This window comes from Pipra filicauda, unplaced genomic scaffold (genome assembly GCF_003945595.2).
Source record: "Pipra filicauda isolate LSUMZ 115617 unplaced genomic scaffold, ASM394559v2 scaffold714_size134307_pilon, whole genome shotgun sequence".
NCBI lineage: Eukaryota > Metazoa > Chordata > Aves > Passeriformes > Pipridae > Pipra > Pipra filicauda.
This window is the reverse complement of record NW_024104881.1, coordinates 109,186-134,306: the sequence shown is the minus strand read 5'-3', so window position 1 is coordinate 134,306 and position 25,121 is coordinate 109,186. Positions and strand designations below refer to the sequence as shown.

Sequence of the window (25,121 nt, the reverse complement as noted above, 5' to 3'; positions counted from 1 at the left end):
AGGGAATGGAGAAGGGGATGAGGATTAGGGAATGGAGAAGGGGATGAGGAGTAGGGAATGGAGAAGGGGATGAGGATTAGGGAATGGAGAAGGGGATGAGGATTAGGGAATGGAGAAGGGGATGAGGATTAGGGAATGGAGAAGGGGATGAGGATTAGGGAATGGAGAAGGGGATGAGGATTAGGGAATGGAGGGAGGGAGAGGGATTAGGGAATGGAGGGAGGGAGAGGGATTAGGGAATGGAGGGAGGGAGAGGGATTAGGGAATGGAGGGAGGGACGAGGATTAGGGAATGGAGGGAGGGACGAGGATTAGGGAATGGAGGGAGGGACGAGGATTAGGGAATGGAGGGAGGGGCATGGATTAGGGAGTGGAGGGAGGGACATGGATTAGGGAATGGAGAGCAAGACAGGGATTAGGGAGTGGAAAAAGGCATAGGAATTAGGGAATGGAGAGAGGGACAGGGATAAGGGCATGGAGAGAGGGACAGGGATAAGGGCATGGAGAGAGGGACAGGGATTAGGGAATGGAGAGAGGGACGGGAATTAGGGAATGGAGAGAGGGACGGGAATTAGGGAATGGAGAGAGGGACGGGGATTAGGGAATGGAGAGAGGGACAAGGATTAGGGAATGGAGAGAGGGACACGGATTAGGGAATGGAGAGAGGGACACGGATTAGGGAATGGAGAGAGGGACACGGATTAGGGAATGGAGAGAGGCACATGGAATGGAGGGAGGGACAGGGCAGATCCCAGAGCCAGGGAAGCACCGGTGCCTTTGGACAGGTTGCAGGGCCACGATCCCAGGTTTGGCAGAGGCAGGGAAGGTTCCCGGCTGCGGGCTGTGTGCCGGGCCAGGGAAGCAGGAGGGGGCTAAGCTGTGCTGCAGGAGCCCCTGTGGAGCGGGGCTGGAGCGCTTCCAGCCGGGATGGTGTGGGCTGGCTGTGCCGGAGGAGGTGGCTGGAGCGCCCGGTGCCGTCTCGTGACTTTCCAGAGCTCCTGTTTCTATTTTTCCAAAGGGTTTGTGAGGCTCTAAAAATAGGAGCACAAACAAAACACGGGCAGAGGAACGGCAGCTCCTGGATCTTCTTCCCCCACCTTGGGTTTGGAGCGCAAAGATGCGGAGCTGGCAGGATGCTCCCGATGGTCCAGGGAAAGAGATCCTAGGAACTGATATTCCCAGCTGGAAGTGCTGTTGGGAGCCAGGCGATATTCCTCAGAGGCTTCCACTGACTCCTAATGGATATTTTGGCTTCCTGAGCTGAGGGAGGGGGGGGAATTGTTGGCCAAGGAGAGCCTGGCAGGAGGCGTGTCCGTGGGAAAACACGGCAGGAGGGTTTCTGAGGCTGGAATAACCTGCCCGAAATCCCACTAGCCCAGGTTGCTCCAAGCCCTGTCCCACCTGGCCCGGAGCACTTCCAGGGATGGGTCTGTTGGCCTTTGGGGCTGTGCTTCTGTCCAGGGGCTCAGGAAAAACAATCAGGGAATCCTGGAGTTGTTTGGGTTGGCCCTGACAGGATTCCAGGTAATCCCATGAACTGGAGCTGGAGGAGTTACCGGCTTCGCCTCATCATTCCCACTCTGCAAATTCCTTCCTCTCCTGGGAGGTGCTGGAATAAAACCCAGGAGAACTCCTGGATGCATCCCTGCGGATTGTGGGGCTTTCCAGAGGGGGCTGAAGGGGCTCAGCATCATCCTCGGCTCCGTTCTTTTCCAGGAGGTGAGTGTCGTGCCTGCTGAACTTCCCGGGACCCGCCAGCCATGCCAGGGATTGTCGTGTTCCGCCGCCGCTGGTCCGTGGGCAGCGATGACCTGGTTCTGCCAGCCGTCTTCCTCTTCCTCCTGCACACCACCTGGTAAGTGGGAAGGGCACAGGGAGGCTTGGAATCCTCCCAGGAATTCTTTTGGCTGCCCCCGGCACGGCTGGAAGCTCTTCCCATGCACCTGGAAGATCCTCTTGGGGGCATTTCTGAGGGACACCAAGACATTCCGGCTCCTGGTTTTTCAGCTGAGCTCTGTCCCAAGTTCTGCCCTAGTTCCAAGTTCTGTCCTAGTCCCAGAGAGCCTGGCCAGAGCTCCCTGTATCCTCCCATGCCATCCGAGGTTGGAATTTGGGGCTGTGTTTCCATACAGGGGCTCAGGAATAACAATCATGGAATCTTGGAATGGGTTGGGTTGGAAGGGACCTTAAACCTCATCCAGTTCCAACTCCAACACCTTCTGCTAGCCCAGGTTGCTCCAAGGCCCATCCCACCTGGCCTTGGACACTTCCAGGGATGGGGCTCTTGGAATTTGGGGTTTGTTTCTGTCCAGGGGTTCAGGAAAACAATTGTGGAATCCTGGAGTGCTTTGGATTGGAAGGGACCAGTTCCAATTATCCCCCAGGCAGGGACACCTCCCACTAGCCCAGGTTGCTCCAGCCCATCCAACCTGGCCTTGGACACTTCCAGGGATGGGCCAGCCACAGCTTCTCTGGGCGAGGGTGGGAGTGGCAAATCCTGTGTCCAGGCATGGATCTACTGGAATTTGGGGCCGTGTTTTTGTACAGAGGAAAAACAATCACGGAGTCCTGAAATGGTTTGGGTTGGAAGGGACCTTAAGGGTCATCCAGTTCCCCACCTGCCATGGCCAGGGACACCTTCCACTAGCCCAGGTTGCTCCAGCCCGTCCAGCCTGACCTTGGACACTTCCAGGGATGGGTCTACTGAAATCTGGGGCTGTGTTTTTGTCCAGGGGCTCAGGAAAACAATTGTGGAATCCTGGAGTGCTTTGGGTTGGAAGGGACCAGTTCCAATTATCCCACAGGCAGGGACACCTCCCACTATCCCAGGTGGCTCCAGCCCGTCCAACCTGGCCTTGGACACTTCCAGGGATGGGGCAGCCACAGCTCCTGTGGGCGAGGGTGGGAGTGGCAAATCCCAGGGGATGCTGTGACACGAGGCAGATCCGATTGCCGTGCCGGGGGAGCAGAATTCCCAGCTGGCCGTGGGAACGGGTGGAGCAAACGGAGCCCGGAGCCCCGAGCGGCTTCCCGGCCTTCCCGGCTCTTCTCCCGGCAGGTTCGTGATCCTGTCCGTGGTGCTCTTCGGGCTGGTGTACAACCCCGACGAGACCTGCTCCCTGAACCTGGTGGACCACGGCCGGGGCTACCTGGGCATCCTGCTGAGCTGCATGATCGCCGAGCTGGCCATCATCTGGCTCAGCATGCGCGGCAGCATCCTGTACACCGAGCCCCGCGACTCCATGCAGTACGTCCTCTACGTCCGCCTCGGTGAGCCCCCCGCGCTGCCCGCCCGGCCCCCGCTGGCCCCGGCACCCCAGGACCCCTCCAGTACCCACGGGATCCCTCCCCGAAAATCCGGCTCCTCCCAAAAGGCATAAAATCCCCCCCAAAAAAGGGCCGAATGAAGCGCTTTCTCGCCCCCCGAATTGGCGCCTTTGTGACCCCAAAACCCCTCCAAACACCCTCAGAATTCCTCTCTCCAAAACCCCAAAGCCCCCAAAAATCCAACTCCTCCCAAAAGGCATAAAATCCCCCTCCAAAAGGCCAAATTAAGCAGTTTTTCGCCCCCAAATTGGTGCCTTTGTGACCCCAAAACCCCTCCAAACACCCTCAGAATTCCTCCCCAAAAACCATCACCTCCCAAAAGTCATAAAATCCCCCCCAAAACCCCAAGTGCTTTTTCAGCCCCAAATTGGCATCTTTGTGACCCAAAACCCCCTCCAAACACCCTCAGAATTCCTCCTCCTCCCAATGCCCCAAACCCCCCAAAAATCCAGCTCCTCCCAAAAGGCATAAAATCCCCCCCAAAAAGGCCAAATTAAGCACTTCTTTGCCCCCAAGCGACCCTCAAACCCCTCCAAACACCCTCAGAATTCCTCCCCAAAAAACCATCTCCTCCCAAGTCATAAAATCCCCCCAAAGCCCCAAGTAAAGCGCTTTTTCAGCCCAAAATCGGTGACTTTGTCACCCCAAACACCCTCGAAATTCCTCCCCCAAAAAACCCCAAAACCCCTCCCCAAAAATCCATCTCTTCCCAAAAGACATAAAATCCCCCCTGAAAGCCCAAATAAAGCCATTTTTCAGCCCCAAATGGGCATCTCTGTGGCCCCCAAATTCCCCTGAGGTGTTGGGAGACCCCCAAAACCCTCCCAAAGTGCCCCAAATTCCCCAAAGCACCACAAAACCCCCAAAATGTCCCAAACTCCCCCAAATCCCTAAAAGGCTCCAAAACCCCCCAGATGCCCCAAAAATCCCAAGCCCCCCAAAGTGCTCCAAATTCCCCAAAACCCCGGAATCCTGAAACCCCCAAACCCTCCACATTTCCCCAAATCCCAGTCCCATATTTCTCTCCCTAAAAGTGCACATTGTCTCTCCCTAAGAACATTCCCTGTCTCCCCCATCCAAGAAGAACTAGAGCAGGGAGAGATTATTCCTTGAGTTCTCAGCCAGGGCTGGTTTTTCCCTGTGTTTTTCCCTGTGTTCTGTGGTCTCCCAGCTGCAGGAATTTAATCAGGTTTTTGCTGTGCCCTGGGGAAGGTTTTACGGGAAAAAACCTTCTGGAAACGCAGATCCAGACAAAGCATCTCGTGGCTTTACATCCCTGCTTTTTTGCCGGGTTGTTTTCCTGCGGAATCCAGTAAAAAGCAGGGATGACCTGGCTCGGCAGTTCCAATCTCCCTGCCCAGCTTCCCGGCCTTCCCTAGGGAAGCTGGAAATTTGTGTTAAACCCGGACTAAACCCGGGGCGAGGGAGGTGGGGAAAATCCAAGGAGACGTTTTCCTGCCCCAAGGAACATCCCCTTTCCTTCCCTCAGCTCCGGGCCGGGATTTGCGCCGGCTCGTGGGCCGGTTGTGTCCCTGTTTCCCGGAGGTTGTTGCTCCCGGTGGTTCATCAGCGCTGCTGAGGGAAGTGGGAATGTGACCGGTGCGTGGGCAAGGTCCATGTGACTGTCCCAGTTTAGGGCTGTGCCGGTTAATGCGGAGAAATTTAGGGAATGAACTCCCGTAGGAGCCCGGGAATGTCTCGTCCCTGCTCCTGTCCCGCAGCAGGTGCCGGCAGAGGGGAGAAGAGCCGAGCTTAGCAAAGCCTGGCTCGGGTTTAAGGCATAGGTGGGGATGAGCGGGAGCCGGTTCCAACCCTGGGTCCTTGCCCAGGAAAACTCTTGGAACTGGTTTTTCCAGGCCTGTGGCAAAACCACTTGTGGAAAGATCCTCATGGATGGGGAGAGGGGGTGGGATTAGGCCGGGCTGGGTTTAGTCTCGGCTCCATCCCAAGGAGTTCCCAAGTGAGTTATTTACCTTCTCCATGCCTGAGTGCCTGCTTATTCTTTGGGATTCTGGGAAGTGGGAGGATGGGCACCCGGGAGCCATTTCCCAGCTTTTTTATTCCAGGAAAACCACTGTGAATGCCCAGTTTCATGTCCCTTATCAGAGTAAAACTGAGGAGCCAGGAAGTGATTCCTTAAGGAATGTGTCCTGGGAGCTGTTCCTGGAAGGCTGCAGGGGTGCTGGGAACGTTTCCTAAGTGTAGAAATCCTGGAAACACGGGACTTCTTTGGGATCTGGGAGCCAGGCCGACCGTCTGAGGTGGTTAAGACCTGGATCCCACAATTCCCGGTGCCTCAGGGAGTCTTTCCAGCAGCGTGGGTGGAATGTGGGTCTGTGAGTCACACCCTGACACAGCCAAGGGCACTGACCTCTCCATGATCCCGTTTTTTCTTTTTTTTTTTGGGAGCAGTCACATTTTTGCTTCATTTCCTCGAACATCCCCTTCCAAAGCGTTTTTCTTCCGTGCCGAGTAACTCGTCCCTGCGTTTCCTCGCTGGAAAACAGGGAGAGGCATCAATCCTCGGGGAAACGCCGCCGTTACCCACGGTATTCCCTCTCTTCCCAGCCATCCTGGTGATCGAGTTCGTCTATGCCATCGTGGGAATCGTGTGGCTGACCCAGTACTACACCTCCTGCAACGACCTCACGGCCAAGAGCGTCACTCTGGGTATGGATCGGGAATGCCGGGGCGCGTTCCGGCGGATCCACGGCCGCCGTTCCCTCCCGCCGGCTGGGGATGGACGCCTGGAAGTGGATCGGAGCTGTCAATGCGCCCCTTGTCTCCCTGTTCATTGCTGGAACAGTCGTTCCGTTGGCGCCGAGACAGGGATTCGTGTTCCCGGGGAAAGGGCGGGAAGGGGGGAGTCTGGAAATCCGGCTTTTCCCCTTCAAAATGGCTTCGCTCTTTCCCTGGAACTCTTTTCCCGCCTCCTGGTGGGAATGTGCTCGTGCTGTAGTCCTGGATATTCCGGGGGTGTCCAACAACCCCACAAAACAGCCGGGCAAACTCATCCGGCTGCGGTTTGGGAGCTTTCCCGGGGGGGTTTCCTTCGGCCGCAGGACAGCCCAGGTGGGTTCGAGGCGGGAAGCGAGGGCCGGAGCGCGCCATTCCCGCGGTTTTTGTCCTGCAGGGATGGTGGTGTGTAACTGGGTGGTGATCCTGAGCGTCTGCATCACCGTGCTCTGCGTCTTCGACCCCACTGGCAGGACCTTCGTCAAGCTCCGGGCGACCAAGCGCCGGCAGCGCAACCTCCGCACCTACAACCTCAGGTGAGGGGCCCTCCGGGGGATCCTGGCCCTCCGGGGGATCCTGGCCCTCCGGGGGATCCTGGCCCTCCGGGGGATCCTGGCCCTCCGGGGGATCCTGGCCCTCCGGGGGATCCTGGCCCTCGGGGGAATCCTGGCACTCGGGGGAATCCTGGCACTCGGGGGGATCCTGGCACTCCAGGGGATCCTGGCCCTCGGGGGGCCTCCTGGCCCTCGGGGGATCCTGGCCGGGGGGGGAATGCGGGGTCTTGGGGATCCTGGCATGCTGGGGGGGATCCTGGCCTGGGGGGATCCGGGCACTCGGGGGGATCCTGGCCCCGGGGGGATCCTGGCACTCCGGGGGGGGGGTCCTGGCACTCCGGGGGGTCCTGGCCCTCGGGGGGATCCTGGCCCTCCGGGGGGATCCTGGCACTCCAGGGGGATCCTGGCCCTCGGGGGATCCTGGCCCTCGGGGGATCCTGGCACTCCAGGGGATCCTGGCACTCCAGGGGATCCTGGCCCTCCGGGGGGATCCTGGCACTCCAGGGGGGATCCTGGCACTCCAGGGGGATCCTGGCACTCCAGGGGGATCCTGGCACTCCGGGGGGATCCTGGCCCTCGGGGGGATCCTGGCCCTCGGGGGATCCTGGCCCTCGGGGTGCTCGGGTTGGATGGGACCGTGCCCATCAACCCTGGGCTGGTTCCGCTGCCCCGCTGGGACAGAGCAGATCCCAGCGGGTCTCCCTTGGAAACTGCGGGATCACGGGGTTTTCCAGGGGACAAAAAGCAAGGATATAGAGGTGAGGGAACAGGCTTGGATTTGATGGATGCGGGAACGATTCTTACGTGGTTTGCAGTCCCCTTTTTATTCCTGGGGTGGTTTTAAGGGGATTCCTTCGACAAATCGTCTGAATTTGGGAATTTAAGTGTGAGAGGAAACGACGCAAAATGGGTGCAAGGAGAGGTCATGGAATCATCATGGAATGCTGGAATGGTTTGGGTTGGAAGGGACCTTACGGAACATCTCGTTCCACCCCCTGCCGTGGGCTGGGACATCTTCCACTAGTCCAGGGCGCTCCAAACCCCATCCGGGAACAATTCCAGGGATGGGGCAGCCACAGCTTCCCTGGGAAATCCATTCCAGGGCCTCTCCACCCTCCCAGAGAAGCATTCCTTCCCAGTATCCCATCTATCCCAGCCCTCTGGCAGTGGGAAGCCATTCTCCCTTGTCCAGTCACCCCAGGTCCTTTTCCAGACTTCTTTCCCAGCTCTCTTTAGTCCCTTTAGGCCCTGGAAGAGGCTCCAAGGTCTCCCTTGAGCCTTCCCTTCTCCAGGCTGAGCAAACCCTTGTTTGCCCATCCTGGAGCAGTGTTTTCCTTGGATTCATTAGGGCAGTGCTGAAATTTTCCTTAAATTGTGGCAGCATCTCCTTCTAAATCCCCTTTTCTTCCTTCGTTTTCTCCAAAATCCAACCCTTTGCCCTGAGGTTTCTTGGCCAGGAAACAATTCCTGTTGTGTTGGCACTGGGATCTTTTAATTAAGGATTGATTCCATCTTGGAGCTTCCCAGATGGGAAGAGAAAAGGGTTTTTTTTTCACCCAGACAAGCATTTTCCGAAGGATTTTTTTTCCAGTAGGAGACAACACAAACAGGCTCTGTTTCCTCTGACATCTGTGCCTGTCCTTGAGGAATGTGCCTTTGGAGTCCCTGGGATTCAAAGGGGTAAAAAATGAGGCTTTTCAAAAATCCGCTGCAAATTCCACGTTTTTCCTTGGCTTTGTGTGTTTTGAACCCTGGGCTTTTCCAGTGGCTTGAGATGGGAAGTTTTCCTTTGGGAAGGAAAACTGGGCTTTTCTAAGGATCAGGCCTCAAGTTTTGTTGGAAGGAGAGGCTGGGTTTTGTTGTGGAACGCTGGACATTCCTCCTGACCTTTCCAGTGTGTGGAATATTGGGAATGAATGCCCTGTCAGCCCAGCGTGGGGATTCCTGCTTGGGATCAGGGCGTTCCCAGGATGAGCAGCTGTGATGATTTTGTGGGAAATAGGGAAAAAGCCTTCCCTGGGAGGGTGTGAGGCTCTGGAATGGGTTTCCAGGAGTAGATTAGGGAATTCTCTGCCTGGCTGGATTGTGTGCCAGGGTGGTTTTCCATTCCCTTCGGGATGTGTGGGCTGAGGAAGGAAAACAACCCAGCCAAAGGCTCAGCTCCTCGTGCCGAGGCTTTTCCAAGGAGCTCCTGCTGAACACGGGGAAGGAAAGCGTTGGGAAAAAATAATTTGGGAATTTTGGAGGGAAAATAGCTGAGAGCACACTTGGGTGTTCCACCCCTGCAGTGAGGTTGTGGAATTCCTTTGGGATCTTGGAGAGCAGAGCCCTGCTGGCTCTTAGCCCGCTCCTATTCCCGTTGCTCCTTTGGAATCTTCCACAAGGTTCTGGATGTTCAGGCAGGAGGTGCTGGATTGCCTGTGGGATCTGCTCCTTCTCTTCCAGGCAAACATTCCTTTCCCAGCACCTTTTCCTTCCAGGCACAACCCACTTCCTGGCCTTGGGTTTATCCCAGTGGGATCCCCTGATGGAAAATGGAGCGGGGTTTTATTTTGGATTGCTCTGACCTGGATTAAATCTGTGTTTCCATAAAAAAAGGCCCTGCCCTAGAGGAGCCTTGGATTTCAGGGAGCATGGAGTCAGTGGCCTTAAGCTGCAGGAGGGTGGGTTTCCATGGGATATGGGGAAGAAACTCTCCCCTGGGAGGGTGGGGAGGCCCTGGAATGGCTTTCCCAGAGGAGCTGTGGCTGCCCCATCCCGGGAGGTGTCCGAGGCTGGGTTGGAGGGAGCTTGGAGCGACCTGGGATAGGGGAAGGTGGAACATGATGATCCTTAAAATCCCTTCCAAGCCAGACCAGCTGGATTGCCCTTCTCTGGAGCGTGTGCAGGGAAGGGAGTGGAGCTGGGGAAGGGGCTGGAGCACCAGGAACAGCTCAGGGGGGACCTTCCCATTCCATACAACTCCCTGACAGGAGGGGGGAGCCGGGGGGGGATTGGGAACAAGGGACAGGAGGAGAGGAAACGGCCTCAAGCTGCACCAGGGGATGTTTAGGTTGGATATTATGGAAAATTCCTTCCTGGAAAGGGTTGGAACAGGCTGTCCAGGTCAGAGGTGGAGTCCCCATCCCTGGAGGGATTTAAAATCCATGTGGATCTGGCACCTGGGGACATGGATTAGTGCTGGACTCCGTGATCCTAAAGGTCTTTTCCAACCTTGATTCCATGATCCCGTGGTTCCTGACCTCCCTGTCCTATAAAAGGAGCCGAGTTCATCTGTCTGTGGTGTCCAGGATAAGCAGAAGGACAGGGATCAGCACCTGTTTTTCCAGTGTTGGAAACCCCTCCCGTGGCCACGTTGTCCCCGTGCTCACATTCCCGCTGTTCCCGTTATTCCCAGACACCGGCTGGAGGAGGGCCAGGCCAGCAGCTGGACAAGGAGGCTCAAAGTGTTCCTTTGCTGCACGAGGACAAAGGACTCGCAGTCGGTGGGTACCAGAAATTCCCTGTGGGAGCCAGAAATCTGGGATATCGCTGGGAGAAATCCGGGGGTTTGCAAGCTTTAGGATCAAATCTGGCAGCAATTCCCAGTCAGCTCCCTTTTCCCTTCCCAGCCAGTTTGCTGAGGCAGTTTCTCCTGGTTTTTTGGATCAGTCCTGTATCCTTAAAGAGGAGGATTTGGGAATGGGAAAATACAAACCTGGAAAAATATCCAGCAAAATATTCTGGATTTATTAACAGCCAAAAAGTACTTAATCCGTAGATCCACGGGGAGATTAGTGGGAATCTTCCTGTTCTGCAGTTGGGATTTTCCCTTGCAGGGAAGGGGACAGGGCTTGATATTCCTTCCCCAGAAGTTACCATTCCGTTCTTTTGGGAAGCAGTGGGAGTAGCTGTAGGGATTCAGCAGCATTCCTCAGGACCTTGGTGCTGGGAAAAACGTGGAAAACCTGCCTGATAACTTGCTCTATTGAATTGAGTCGGAATTCCCAGTGTTTGAGGGCTCCTGAAGGAGCCGGCAGAAGCAGGGAATTGCTCCCAAAGGCAGGAGGAAGCCACAAAAGCCAAGGAGATCTGGGACTCCCGAAGGAACAGCTGAAATCCCCGAGCCCTGGATGAGTTACAGCCTGGCAGGGAGAAAGCTGGGAGTTCTCAGGGACATTCCAGGAAAACCAGCAGCGGCCCCAGATGTTTGACTCCGGTTGGAAGGGCAGGAAAATGAAAGGGAAAAGACCCAGGGAGCGACCACAGCGGCGTGGCCTGGCTAAATATAGCCTGGAGCTCTGCTTCCAGAGGGATGCAGCAGGAACAGGAGCGTGTTGGGAAGGGAGATGAATCTAGAGAGGAAGAGAAATGCGTCTGGAATTGAAATTCCAAAGGGAAAGGTGGGAAAATCAAGGAGGGTCAGGTGAAGGCCGCCGTTATTCCTCATGGAGGGCAGCTGGGATGAACTGGATTAACAGGGTTTTGTCAGGAATTATCCACGGGGTGCAGCTTCCAGAAGCTGCGGGAATTGGCCCAGGCCTTGTGCAGGAATCCAGCCCCCTGCCAGGATCCCTTTCCCTGGCTGGAATGCCGCTGTGTTCCCAGGGAACGTCCCGGCCCCGTCCTGCTGGGAAGTCCTGCCAGCTCCCAGCTCCTCTGCTCGGGAAATCCAGCAGGAAAAGCAAAACCTGGGAGAGCCCTGACAGGCACCCAAAGGTCCTGATTCCTGAACAACTCCCACTTTGCTCAGGATTGCAAAGTATTCCAAGTATTCCAAGCTCTTAACAAACCTTTCATTCTGCAGAGACCACGTCTCCTCTGCTTTTGGTCCCTGCAGGGAATGTTTCTCCCTGGTTTGTTTTTTACTTCAGGGTGAAAGCAGATTCCAGACTCTTCACATTCCTCGTGCTGTTGAATTCCCACTTTATATCCAGCTGGAGCCATTTCCAGCCTCTTTTCCCTGCAGGAACGAGCTCTGACTTTGTGTGTCCTGGAATGGCAGCCTGTGGAATGAATGGATCAGAAATGAATCCATTGCTGTCTCTCCCGGTTTTCATGGGGAAAAAAACCCTTGTTGTAGCAGAGGATCCTTGTCCTTTGGGCTGGAAAAGAGTTCTGTGGAGTGGACATGGAATTGGGGAAAGGATGAATGGGAAGCCCCAGAGCCTTCAGGGTTTGTAGCAGAACATTCCAGGTGTTCCCCTGCAACAATTTGGGAAAAAGGATCCCAGGTCTGGGTTAAATTTGGGAAAAGGGTCCCAGGTCTGGGTTAAAGATGGACAAAAGGATCCCAGGTCTGGGTTAAAGGTGGACAAAAGGATCCCAGGTCTGGGTTAAAGGTGGACAAAAGGATCCCAGGTGTCCAAACAGGAATAGTATCGGGTGTTCTGACAAAAAGCTTTTCCTTTGGAGCAGAAAATCCACGTTAAAGTTCCAGGACAGCCCTTTTTGGTCGGAGCATCCGGGGGTGTTGCTGCCACTTTGGATTAATGGATGTTTTCCCTAATTTGTTTGGAGGCTGGTGAGCTTAGAGGGGCTGGGCTGGGATCTGGGAGGTCAGGATTTCAAGGATCCTGCGGTTGGAATGTTGGAGAGGTTAATGCCGGGCTTTCCAAAGGCACCTCTGGCACAGTTGGCCCCTGGATCCCTATCCCTTAATGGGCACTTCACTCACCTGTGTAGGGAAGTGAGGAGTGATTGGAAGTCCTCCTGCACTCCAGGAGTGTGGCAGGGATAAAGGGATGTAGGTCATTCCTGCGGGAGCAAGGCTGTCATTCCTGCTGGGAAAAGAAGGGATTTACTGCCTTGATGGTCAGAGAAAAGAGAGGAGGAATCCTGGCCTGGAAAGTGCTCAGCATTTCCCCAAAAAGGATACCATGAAAACCTGGGATAAAAGTTTAGGATAAGGCTCTGATAATCCTTGGAAGGAAAGGTTTGGGGCGGCAGGAGCCAAAATACCGTTGGTTTGCTCCAGCCCCACATTCCAACCTCTGGATCACCCTTTTCCTTCGGCTGCAGCAATGACACATCAGCTCTGACTCACATTCCAGCCCGTCTCCCGCTTCCCAAAATGTTTTCCTTCAGGCTTTTGTGTTTTTTTTTTTCCCCTGTAGCACAGAGAAAAAGGTGGAAAAAGAACATTCCTCCTCAGCATTTTTGTCCCTCTGCTCCAGAGCCTTTGTGTGACCCTCTCAGGTCCCTTCCAGTTCTGTCCCTCCTTTTTTGGGATTGATCACCTTCTCCCCTGGGAATTCTGCATTTAGTGACTCAGGTCTTTTTCCAGGTTTTCCCTTTCAGGCCTTTTTGCTTGGGTGCCATCCCAAATAAAGCTGGAAAAGCCTGGCAATAGGGGCCAGAGGATCCCAGGGCTGGGTTAAATGTGGGGAAAAAGGGATCCCAGATCTGTGTTCAGTCTGGGAAAAGGATCCCAGATCTGGCTTAAACATGGGCAAAAGGAATTCTGGGTCTGGATTAAATATGGGCAAGTTAAATTTAGGCAAAAGGATCCCAGGGCTGGGTTAAATTTGGGAACAGGATCCCAGGGCTGGGTTAAATTTGGGAACAGGATCCCAGGGGCTGGGTTAAATTTGGGAACAGGATCCCAGGGGCTGGGTTAAATTTGGGAACAGGATCCCAGGACAAATTTAGAATTTAAGAGACTGTGAATAGGACAAAATGAGTCCTTTTTTCCCCCTGGAATAGCCTTTATTGTGTTTTTGAGGATAAGGATGACTCCAAGGTGACTCCGGATTGGGATTTGCTTGGTTTTCATCGTTGTCCCCCTGTTTTATTTAATATACGGATCCCAAAACATTCCCTTTCCCTCCCTTTGTGCCTGCCTGGGATGTTTGGGTGTTCTCCTTCCCCCAGGACAAACCCCGCCTCCGAGTGGGAACGCGGGAAGCAAACAGGAGGCAATAATTCCCTGATTAGTCCGGGTCTGGCATTCCCGAAGGAATGCCGTGGATCTCCAGGAACCTGTCCCGTTTGGAGGCCACTCCCAAACCGCCGTGACCCCTCCTGTCTCCCGGGGTTTTCCAGGATGCCTATTCCGAGATCGCCTACCTTTTCGCGGAGTTTTTCCGGGACCTGGACATCGTCCCCTCGGACATCATCGCGGGGCTGGTGCTCCTGCGGCAGCGGCAGCGGGCCAAGCGCAGCGCCGTCCTGGACGAGGTGGGCACGGGAACCCCGGGAGCCTTCCCGGGAGCACCACGGGCCTCCCCCCGCCTCCCTCCCGGGCTGTTCCCGCTTGCTGAGCTGGGAATTCAAAATGATAATAACGGACTGAAGCGGCTTCTCCCAAGGTTTTTTTTCCCCGGTGGTTTTTCCCAGCTGACGCTGAGTCGAGTTGGGAGTTTGTCATCCGCAAGTACAGGTGGAGCTCTCGATCCCAAAAAAGCCTTGAAGGGGGTTGTAGGGAAGATTATTCCCACCATGTTATCAATTGGGAAGATTATTCCTACAATGTTATCAATTGGGAGGATTATTCCCACTAAATTATCAATTGGGAGGATTATTCCCACTAAATTATCAACTGGGAGGATTATTCCCACTGAATTATCAACTGGGAGGATTATTCCCACTGTATTATCAACTGGGAGGATTATTCCCACTGAATTATCAACTGGGAGGATTATTCCCACCATGTTATCAATTGGGAGGATTATTGCCACTGAATTATCAATTGGGAGGATTATTGCCACTGAATTATCAATTGGGAGGATTATTGCCACTGAATTATCAACTGGGAGGATTATTCCCACTGAATTATCAACTGGGAGGATTATTCCCACCATGTTATCAACTGGGAGGATTATTCCCACCATATTATCAATTGGCAGGGTTATTCCCACTGAATTATCAACTGGGAGGATTATTCCCACCATATTATCAATTGGGAGGATTATTCCCACCATATTATCAATTGGGAGGATTATTCCCACCATATTATCAATTGGGAGGATTATTCCCTGTGATGTGGAGGAGACTCCAGCAAGCTTCAGGAAGAAAAATTCCTAAATTTCCAAGCCATTGTTCACATCTTCAAATTGTCAACCCAGGAGAAAATTGACTTATTTGTTTGGGGTTTTTTTGTTTGTTTAGTTTTTCCCCCTTGACTTGAAATTCGGGAGTAAAACCATTGGGAAGCATTTGAGGAGCCTGGTTGGGATAACTGGGAGTAGATTTTGGTAAGACTTTTCCTGTGTGTTTGGGATTTCCAGGCAAACAACGACATCCTGGCTTTCCTGTCGGGAATGCCGGTGACCAGGAACACCAAGTACCTGGATCTGAAGAACGCGGTAAGTCCCTGGAATGTGGGGTCCTGGAAGCTCTCCTGTGGAACCTGCTTTCTCTTCCTCACTGGCTTCTCTTGTTCCTTTCTGCCCCTCTCAGAAATAATCTGAGAAATTCCAGGTCTCGGATTTCTCTCTTAATTTTTCCCACCTCACCTTTCCTGCTGATTTTTCTCATTTCCCCCCCTGATTTTTTTCTCCCCCTGATTCCCTCCCTCCCTGATTTTCCCCCTCTGATTTTTTTCTCCCGATTTCCCCCTGATTTTTTTCCCCCCTGATTTTTTTCCCCCCTGATTTTTTTCCCCCCTGATTTTTTTCCCCCCTGATTTTTTTCCCCCCTGATTTTTTTCCCCCCTGATTTTTTTCCCCCCTGATTTTTTCCCCCCCTGATTTTTTTCCCCCCTGATTTTTTCTCCCCCCCTTGATTTTTTTCCCCCTTATTTTTTCCCCCCTGATTTTTTCCCCCCTGATTTTTTTCCCCCTGATTTTTTCCCCCTTATTTTTTCCCCCCCTGATTCCCTCCCTCCCCTGATTTTTTTTGCCCCCCGGTTTTTTTGCCTCCCGCTATTTTGCCCCCCGATCTTTTGCCCCCGATATTTTTGGCCCCCCGATATTTTTGCCCCCCGCCCGGGCCCCCAGGATATTTTTGCCCCCGATCCCCCCCCCGATATTTTTTGCCCCCCCGATATTTTTGCCCCCCCGGATATTTTTTGCCCCCGATATGTTTGCCCCCGATATTTTTGCCCCCTGATATTTTTGCCCCCTGATATTTTCTCCCCAGATTTCCCACATGATTTTTTCCCACATGGATTGCCCCACCCTGATTTTTTCCCACCCTGATTGGTGTTTCCCATTGATTTTTCCCCACCCTGATTTTTTGGCCCCTGGATTTTTACCCCCTGATTGGGGACATGGGAAACCTCTGCACACAGGCACTGATTGCGTTGAAATCAAGCCCTTTCCCTCCTTGCCATACAGCGACCTATTCTTCTCTCCTTCTCTTCTCCTTCTTTTTACTCTCCCCTACCTCCCTACTAGCTATCCCACGCGCTTTCTCTCGACTTCCCTTTCTCCTTAAACTCCTCCCCGACTCCGCGACCGTTTTTTCTCTCCTTCTTCTTCCTCCTCCTCCCTCTCCCCCTCCTCTTCCTCTCCCTCTCTCTCCTCTCTTCTTCCTTCTCCCTCTCCCTCTTTCTCTCTTTCCTCCCTCTCCTTCATTCCTCTTCCTCTCCCCTCTCTTCCTTTCCTCCTCTCTCTCCTCCTTCTCTTCCCTTTTCCCTCCCTTCTCTCTTCCTCCTTCCTCCTCCAGCTGTCCAGGATAAGTGACCTTTCCCAGGACCCAGCTGAGACACACGGCCCTAAACCACCTTTATGTCCCTCTCTGGGCATCCCGTGGCCTGTTGGCAGCAGGATATTTCGGGAGCTCATTCCCAAACCTGCAGGGGGCTGCTTCCTTGGCAGCAGGGTGGGCTACAGAGGAAAACCCCTCAGGAGAACACACGGAGCCCGCTGGGATGGGATGGATCTCGCCCAACATGCCCACCTGGCTGCCCAGGGGAGGAGGGGGGTGTCAGCGAGGGGGTCTGACTGTGGGAGCAGGAGTGAGGAGGAGCATTCCCGGAGCTCCCCGCGTGTCCGTGTGTTGCAGCAAGAGATGCAGCGGTACCGGGAGGTGTGTTACTACATGCTCTTCGCGCTGGCCGCCTACGGCTGGCCCATTTACCTCATGAGGAAGCCCACCTGTGGACTCTGTCGCCTGGCCAGATCCTGCTCGTGAGTGCCCCCTCCACCCTCAGCCCCACATCCCTCCTCCTCAGCCCCACATCCCTCCTCCTCAGCCCCACATCCCTCCTCCTCAGCCCCCCCGGCAGAAATCCCCTGGATTTCCCCCGGACTTAGAAATCCCCATTCCCCGTATTTGTGTCATCACTTGCTCCCCATCCCTTCTCTGCTCCTTCTCTGCTCCTTCTCTGCTCCTTCTCTGCTCCTTCTCTGCTCCTTCTCTGCTCCTTCTCTGCTCCTTCTCTGCTCCTTCTCTGCTCCTTCTCTGCTCCTTCTCTGCTCCTTCTCTGCTCCTTCTCTGCTCCTTCTCTGCTCCTTCTCTGCTCCTGCTTTCTCCTCCCGTCTCTCCGTGCCTCCCATTCCAAAGGCTTCCCAGATCCCTTCCATCTTGTAAATAAACCCCCTCGTCCTCTGCTCCGTCCTCTCCGGTGCCAGCTGGAACAGCCAGTGGGGAGATCCCACCTGGCACAAAACCCAGTCCCAAAGAACTTCTTGGAGCTCAAAAAAACCTGATTTCTCACCCATCAGGGCGTTGAAATTTGGATCCTGATTAAAACACTTCCAAGATTTGGGCTGTGCTCTCTCCCACTAGTTGGATTTTTCCAGCTCGGGATTCAAGTGTTTGCCACAATTCCGTCCCCAGATTCAATTTGGGGATGAGCTTTTGGCAACTTCTGGGCTCTTGGGAGGAATTTAATTCCTTGGGAATACTTTTATTTGCGAGAAGGAAAGAGGGAAGATCAATCTGTGCTTTTCATTCTGTTCTGGGCTGATTCCAGACCTGCTCTTCTGCCGTAAATAAACCTGGAGCTCAGGAAACGCTCCAGTGTGTCTGTGTAGTGTCCCTTGAGGAGCTATCCCTTGGATTCCTCGGGAACTGCTTGTGCTGGAGCTCTCTCTGGTGCTCGGCAGGAAAACTACACCCGATCCCGATGTCCTTTTGTTGGCTGAAAGGGGGAATTTAGTGGTTTCACCCTCGCTCGCTCCGAGTCTGGAGGAAGCCGGCGTGGCTCGGAGGGGAACTGCACCCCGAACCCAGCCTTTCCCCCTCAGAGCTGTGCTCTCCCAGCAGGTGCTGCTGCCTGTGTCCCTCCCGGCCCCGCTACGCCCCGGGCGTCACCATCGAGGAGGACAATTGCTGCGGCTGCAACGCCATCGCCATCCGGCGCCACTTCCTGGACGAGAACATGACCTCCGTGGACATCGTCTACACCTCCTGCCACGACGCTGTAAGGGCCAGCCGAGACCCCTTCCCATTCCAGCCGGGCCCCCTTCCCGGGGGATTTACCCGCGTTCCAACGGGGCGGCACCAGGAGGGAAAATCCGGCCTCGTTCCGCACCCGCAGTGGGGCTCCGTCAGAAAATTCCTTCACCTGGGGGCAGAAGCAACCTCCTTTGGGCAGAAACAACCTCCTTTGGGCAGAAACAATCTCCTTTGGGCAGAAACAACCTCCTCTGGGCAGAAACAGCCTCCTTTGGGCAGAAACAGCCTCCTTTGGGCAGAAACAGCCTCCTTTGGGCAGAAACAGCCTCCTTTGGGCAGAAACAGCCTCCTTTGGGCAGAAACAGCCTCCTTTGGGCAGAAACAGCCTCCTCTGGGCAGAAACAGCCTCCTCTGGGCAGAAACAACCTCCTCTGGGCAGAAACAACCTCCTTTTCCCCGTGGATAATCCAGCCTCTCCCGGTCTTTCCCAGGTCTACGAGACCCCTTTCTACGTGGCCGTGGACCACGACAAGAAGAAGGTGGTGATCAGCATCCGAGGGACGCTGTCCCCAAAAGTAAGTGGGGGGGCCGGGGGCTGCCCCGGGGGCACGTCCCGGAGAGTTCCGGAGGCATTCCCGCCCCGGAGTTGACTCACCTGGAGCAAGGATGCCTTTCTTCCAGGATGCCCTGACGGATCTGACCGGGGACGCCGAGCGCCTGCCAGTCGAGGGGCACCACGGGACGTGGCTGGGACACAAGGTGAGGGCAGGGGAAGGAGGGGAACCAAAACCAACCCAAACCTTGTTTTTCTCTGATTTTCCCCTTGATTTTTCTCTCATTTCCCCCTTGATTTTTCTCTCATTTCCCCCTTGATTTTTCTCTCATTTCCCCCTTGATTTTTCTCTCATTTTCCCCTTGATTTTTCTCTGATTTTTCCCCTTGATTTTTCTCTCCTTTTTCCCCTTGGTTTTTCTCTCATTTTCCCCTTGATTTTTCTCTCATTTTCCCCTTGATTTTTCTCTGATTTTTCCCCTTGATTTTTCTCTCATTTTCCCCTTGATTTTTCTCTCATTTTTCCCCTTGATTTTTCTCTCATTTTCCCCTTGATTTTTCTCTCTTTTCCCCTTGATTTTTCTCTCTTTTTCCCTTGATTTTTCTCTCTTTTTCCCCTTGATTTTTCTCTCTTTTTCCCCTTGATTTTTCTCTCATTTTTCCCCTTGATTTTTCTCTCATTTTTCCCCTTGATTTTTCTCTCATTTTTCCCCTTGATTTTTCTCTCATTTTTCCCCTTGATTTTTCTCTCCTTTTCCCCTTGATTTTTCTCTCCTTTTTCCCTTGATTTTTCTCTCCTTTTTCCCTTGATTTTTCTCTCCTTTTTCCCTTGATTTTTCTCTCCTTTTTCCCTTGATTTTTCTCTCCTTTTTCCCTTGATTTTTCTCTCCTTTTTCCCTTGATTTTTCTCTCCTTTTCCCCCTCTCCCTTTTCCTCTGGGTTTTCTCTCATCTTCCTCACAGTTTTTTTCTGAGAACCAAAACCAAACGAAAGCCCCTCAATTTTTCTCATTATTTGCTTTTTTAATTACCAGCCCCCCAAAATGGGCATAATTACTTTAAAAAGGACGTTCCAGGACTGCAGCAAAAGGGCTTTGAGGCGTTGAATAATCAGTGGGAACAGTTAAAATCCCTGGGAACAGTTAAAATCTCCGGGAACAGTTAAAATCACTGGGTGTTTAATTAAAAAACTCCGTCCAATTAGTGACATCCAAACTGGAAAAGACATCCTGGAGACCCGGACTGAAACTCCTGGAGTCATCCAAATGACTTGGCCTTCCAACGACCTTCTCAGAATTTGCAGTGAAACTCTGGGAGTGTGTTTGGAGACGGGAATGTCCTCCAAGGACCCTGGCAGGACTGGCATCCGTGCAGTTTGAGGGATGCTCCCTGTCTGTGAGCAGCCCTGGGATAACTGAATCCATTTATTCCAGAGCTGCCCTTTGCCCCCGTCTGACAAAATAATGGCAAGTCTTTGAGCTGCTCAGGAATTTGGGAGCTGGCCAGGATGCAGTGCCAGGTTGGGAAAGGGGAATTGAGGGCTGGAAGGAAGGGAGCAGTAGCTGGGGGTGCTGCTGGAGGAGAGGAGTTGTTGCCCGAGGTGGGATATGGAGCCTGGAATTCCTTGGGAGCCCCTCCTTCCTCCAGGGTGTGTCCTGAATGCCAAACCTCTTCCCTGGGCTTTGATGCTCTGCTTTAGGAACTGGAATCCTGGAATGGTTTGGGTGGGAAGGGACATTAAAGATCCCGTTCCAGCCCCTAGATGGGGTTTTTCCCTATAAAATAGACCCCTCTGAGGCTTTCCCCCCAAATCTCATCTATCCCAGAGCAGTTCCTTGCCTTTGGATGGCGAAGCAGGACAGGACATTCCCATCCCCTTTCCCTAAATCTCGGATCCATTTGGTTATTTACGTGTGAGGTTCCAAAATTAAGCCCAAATTGTTTAATTCCCTTGAAATTGAATCTGTTGCCTGGAGGATCTATGGATGCACATCCCTGGAATTGCCCAAGGACAGGTTGGACAAGGCTTGGAGCATCCCAGTCCAGTGCAAGGTGTCTCTGCCCATGGAACTGGATGAGTTTAAGGTCCATTCCAACCCAAACCAACCTGGGATTCCATGAAATTTAGGGAACAGCCTCCATTTTGATGGAACTTTACAGTCTCATTCCATAATATTAAAATCACTGCCTCCATTAAAATCTAATTCCCAAAAATATGTCCTGAGGCTGACTAACACCAGGCACCACCAGGGATTTGGGTCATGCTTCCTAAAAATAGAATCCCAAATTCACCTTGGGAATTTAGATCAGTAGCCTGTTCCCTTCTCCTGAGGATGGGAATGGAGACTCTTCTGGAAGATTTGGAGCTGCTGGGAATTGGGAGACAGGCACCAACCACCTTTTTGGTGGTCCCAGTGTCCCACATTCCCATTTCCGTGCTCATGGAGTCACCTCAGTGCTGCTCCTCCTCTCCAGCACCCAGCTGGGATTGGATGGGATTCGTGGCACTGAGGACTTGGAAAATTCCATGTTTTTTGAGCAGACAAATCCTGTGATATCCCTGAGATGGAGAGTGAATCCTCAATACCGTTCCCATTGTATTTACACTGCTATTTAATGGAAAACAGCCCAGGAGATGATTTTCCCTGATTTTTTTTTCCCCAGTCCAGGCAGTGTGAATTACTTGAGATCTGTAATTCCAAAATTAAGATTGATTATTTCTGTTTACCCTGGTTGGGGTTTGGTTTTTTTTGGAATTCAGGCTTGCTTCCCACTGAGTTAAACTGTAGGAAAAGCATCACCTGGAATTCCAAACCAAATTCCAGTTGCTTGTTTTATACCTGTATTTGGAATTGGATCAGCTCCATTTGGAATTTAATACACGGAGGGACAAAAGTCCTCAGCAGAGAGGAGGAATGGGGAGCCCCAGCCTGTGGTTTTTCCCATCTTCCAGCACTTTTGAACTTGTAAGGAATAAAATCCTTTAATAATTTATGATTAAATTATGATTAAATCCTTTAGCAGCCAAATTCCCTTAATGGTGGTGACTGGAAATGGCAGGAAGGAACTCTTCCTGTACAGGGAGCACTCCCACTTTTCCTCTTGGTGTTTGTGTTGTTTTCTCTGTAAACTCGGGATAATTCCCACTTGTATTCCCAGATTTAAATGGAAAAATCATTCACAGATTTAACTGGCAGAGGAAAAATTTGGCAATTAAAACATGAATATTCAGAACATCCAAGTTTATTTCCGTGTTCTTCCACAAATCCCGGGATCTGAAGTACCCAACACACAACCCTGTTTAAGTTGTTTTTTGGGATGTTTTTTCCTCTAAATATACCCTGATCCCAGGAATAAGCCCTTGGAATAAGCCCTTGGAATGTAAGAACTCATTACTCCTGAACAGCACGATCCAGAATTTCTCTTCTGGAATGTGGAGAGGACTCAGTTTTTCCTCCATCCCGACCGTGCCAAGGGACGCTCCGGAGCTTCCCCAGCTTTTGGCTGCTGGACGTTGGGATGGGGGCTGCCACACATCCCTTTGGATCCCACTGTGTCTTCCCACTTCCCGCAGGGAATGGTGCTCTCTGCCGAGTACATCAAGAAGAAGCTGGAGCAGGAAATGGTGCTTTCCCAAGCCTTCGGCCGTGACCTGGTGAGTTCCAGTTTTCCTTCCAGACAGAGGATGAGAATTCCCTCTAAACCCGGGTTTTAAGGGAGTTGCCATGTCCTGAATGCCTCGTGTTAATTTCTCAGCTCTCCCTTTAATTCCTATCCCTCTGGATTGCCAGCTCCCTCGTGGAATCCTGGAATTTGGCGTTGTAAGAGGACCCTAAAACTCCTCGAGTTCCACCCCCCTGCCATGGGAAGAGAACATTCCATAAGATCAGGTTGCCCCTCGAGGCTTTTTTATTTTGGAACCCCCAGCACTGCAGAGCTCCTGATTATTCCCTCTTTCCTGAGGCAGGCAGTCCCACGTGGGAATGCGGGACAGGGAACATTAAAAGTGAGCCAAGGGGAACTAAAATCCCATCTCTGTGGAGGTTCTCTCCGGAATGCTGTCTCTGGGAGCACGTTCCTGGTGCAGGGAGCTATCAGAGATCCCAAGGGAGGCGTTGGGAAGCAGCTTACCCTGGTTTATGGGTTGGGAATAGCTGTGGAAGTGCTGCCTCGGGATGTTTGGTGGATGGAGGGAGAGACACTCCGGCATCCGGCTTCATCCCTCTCTGCCTGGAAAGGGAACGTTGGGTTTGTTCCCGGTAATCAGGAGGCATTTTTCCTGGCTTTAGGTACATAAATGCCATCCCAGCTCCCACCAAAGCTTCCTGTATCTCAGGATATTGTTTCTGACAGTTGCCAGCAACAGGTATTCCAGGGAAAACTGTCCAGGGAGGTGGAGAAAGAAACACTTTCTCCATGGATTTGGATATTATCAGGAAGCTGTGAGGTTTGAGGAAGGACCAAAGGCTCCTGTCAGATCCCAAAGAATTCAAACAGCTGGTGTGCATTTCCCGTTTCTTCCCATCTTTTTTCTTCCAGGGAAGAGCCAGTAGGTCACACACTGATGGAGATGTAGAATTCCAGAAGTGAGTGAATTCCAGCCTCCAGGGCCTGGAGTGCCAGGACAAGGGGAAATGGCTTCCCACTGACAGAGGGCGGGGTCAAATGGGATACTGGGAAGAAATCCTTCCCTATGGGGATGGTGAGGCCCTGGAATGGATTTCCCAGGGAAGCTGTGGCTGCCCCATCCCTGGAAGTGTCCAAGGCCAGGTGGGACGGGTCTTGGAGCAGCCTGGGATAGTGGAAGGTGTTGGGATTGGAACTAGATGAGCTTTGAGGTCCCTTCCCACTCACACCATTCCAGGATTCCATGATGATTCCATGATCGGAGCAAGGAGCTGTTCAGCCGGAATCTGGAGCTTTCGTGTATAAGAACCACTCCAAAACCTGGGGAAAGGGAGAGATTTGGGGGATGAATCCCCGTTGATTTTCGGCGTGACGGCCATTTCTTGTTGGTTTTGGTTTCCAGGGAAGAGGGACAAAGCACTACGGCCTGATTGTGGTTGGCCATTCCCTGGGAGCCGGAACTGCTGCCATCCTGTCCTTCCTGCTGCGCCCCCAGTACCCCTCCCTGAAGTGCTTTGCCTATTCCCCCCCAGGTGGGCTGCTCAGGTAGGTCTTGGGGTACAGGTGGGACTGGAGCTGGAGCACGGCCCGGTTGGGATCCTCTAAGGAGCAGTAGGAGGGACAGGCGGCCTGGATTTGCCGAGTGTTCCCTCTGTGGTGGAGTTTGGAATTCAGGGTAGGGTGGCAGGTGGCCGCTCTCCCAGATATTCCCGAGTTGTCTGTGGCTCTCATTTTAATGGAAAACGCAAGTTGGATGCAATCTCCATACTCTTTGCCCCGTCCTGATCCAGTTGTTTGGATTCCTTTTCCAAAGAAACTTCACCTCGCTTTGGGATGTGATTTCTCCCATTCCAAAGCGATGCCTGAAAAAGGGCACAGGGATTGTGCTTTTTGGGTGCTGGTTTCCCTCCCAAGGGGGGGAATCCAGGGAGAGACTAATGGGGAATTCCTTCCATTGTAAATGGGAACAGACCTTCTGGTCACATTATTCCCAAACAGAACCATCCCATGGGATTGCTGGCAAGTGTAGGAAGGTCTTTCTAGTTGTCGTGGGGATCCTTGAAATCGGCTCTGGATTCTCCGAAGCTCCCTGTGGCGGTTCCTGCATCATATTCCAGGAGCAGCCAAGGGTTTTAAACCGTCCTGCTGATGGATCTGGATGTTGGCATTCCTTGTTGTTGGCATTCCTGGTTTTCTGCAGCTACAGAGCCACAGAGGAGGATGTTCCATGGGAGTTTTGTGGCTTTTTGTTCAGAAATCCCACTTCCGGATCCCTTGGGAGCTCCTGACTCGTGTCGTGCCCAGGATCATCTCCGGGAAGCTCCACAGAGTGGGAATCTTAATTCCTTCCCTCTCAGTCCTCAGGTTGCTCCAGAAATTTGCCATCTGAGCTCTCCACAATATTCCAGTATTTCATTCCACAGTGTCTCTGTCAGGTAGCCTCAGGAGCACGGGATATCTTCTTCCTTGGCTGCCCTGCCGTTCCCAAACTCTTGGAAAATGGCTGTGGGGCATTGAGTTAAAGCACTTCCTTTCCCAGGTATATCCAGAGCCACGTGCAGGGGAGTGTTTGAGCCGTGGGATGTGGATGTGAGGCTTTTCCTTCCCAAGGTGCAAATCCCAAAAGCCTGGAAGTAGCTTGGATTGGGGTTTTGTGCCCCTGGTTCTCTGCCACCGGCCTGGGAATGAAACACTGTTTGCTTCTTCCTGCTCCTGTTTCTCTTCCAGTGAGGATGCCATGGAGTATTCCAAGGAGTTTGTGACTGCAGTGGTGCTTGGGAAAGATCTGGTGCCCAGGCAAGTGGAGGAGTGTCCCAAATCCTTCATGAGTGTTCGCTGTCCTGTCCCCAAATCATCCATTTCCTGTCAAAGTCACGTGGATCATCTGTCTCCAGATTCCTCATTTGCCTGTCCTTGTCTCGTTCCTCATTTATCCGCCTGGTTCCTCGTGTTGTTCCTTATTTATCCTCCTGCTTCCCTGTGTTTTCCCTGGGCACCTCTGTTGGTGCTTCACACACCTCTTTATAGGCAAATCCTTCCTGTGTGCCAGAAAAGTGGGAATA

The 25,121-nt window shown here is 52.9% G+C and overlaps 1 protein-coding gene across 2 annotated transcripts in view; it reads left to right on the top strand.

Moving 5' to 3' along the window:
• Positions 1-1,717: 1,717 nt before the first annotated feature.
• The window catches only part of DAGLA (diacylglycerol lipase alpha), a 37,663-nt gene continuing 14,259 nt past the window's right edge, over positions 1,718-25,121 (top strand). The window contains exons 1-14 of one of the 2 annotated variants that reach the window (XM_039389193.1): positions 1,718-1,854; positions 3,058-3,269; positions 5,895-5,996; positions 6,460-6,598; positions 10,014-10,101; positions 13,640-13,774; positions 14,824-14,901; positions 16,544-16,668; positions 17,750-17,906; positions 18,373-18,456; positions 18,563-18,640; positions 22,007-22,087; positions 23,462-23,604; positions 24,787-24,855. In XM_039389193.1, coding sequence (XP_039245127.1) covers positions 1,760-1,854; positions 3,058-3,269; positions 5,895-5,996; positions 6,460-6,598; positions 10,014-10,101; positions 13,640-13,774; positions 14,824-14,901; positions 16,544-16,668; positions 17,750-17,906; positions 18,373-18,456; positions 18,563-18,640; positions 22,007-22,087; positions 23,462-23,604; positions 24,787-24,855 — 1,586 coding nt within the window. In that variant the 5' untranslated portion in view covers positions 1,718-1,759. Of the gene's footprint in view, positions 1,855-3,057; positions 3,270-5,894; positions 5,997-6,459; positions 6,599-10,013; positions 10,102-13,639; positions 13,775-14,823; positions 14,902-16,543; positions 16,669-17,746; positions 17,907-18,372; positions 18,457-18,562; positions 18,641-22,006; positions 22,088-23,461; positions 23,605-24,786; positions 24,856-25,121 lie in introns of both variants that reach the window. The other variant, XM_039389192.1, reaches the window with a different exon arrangement.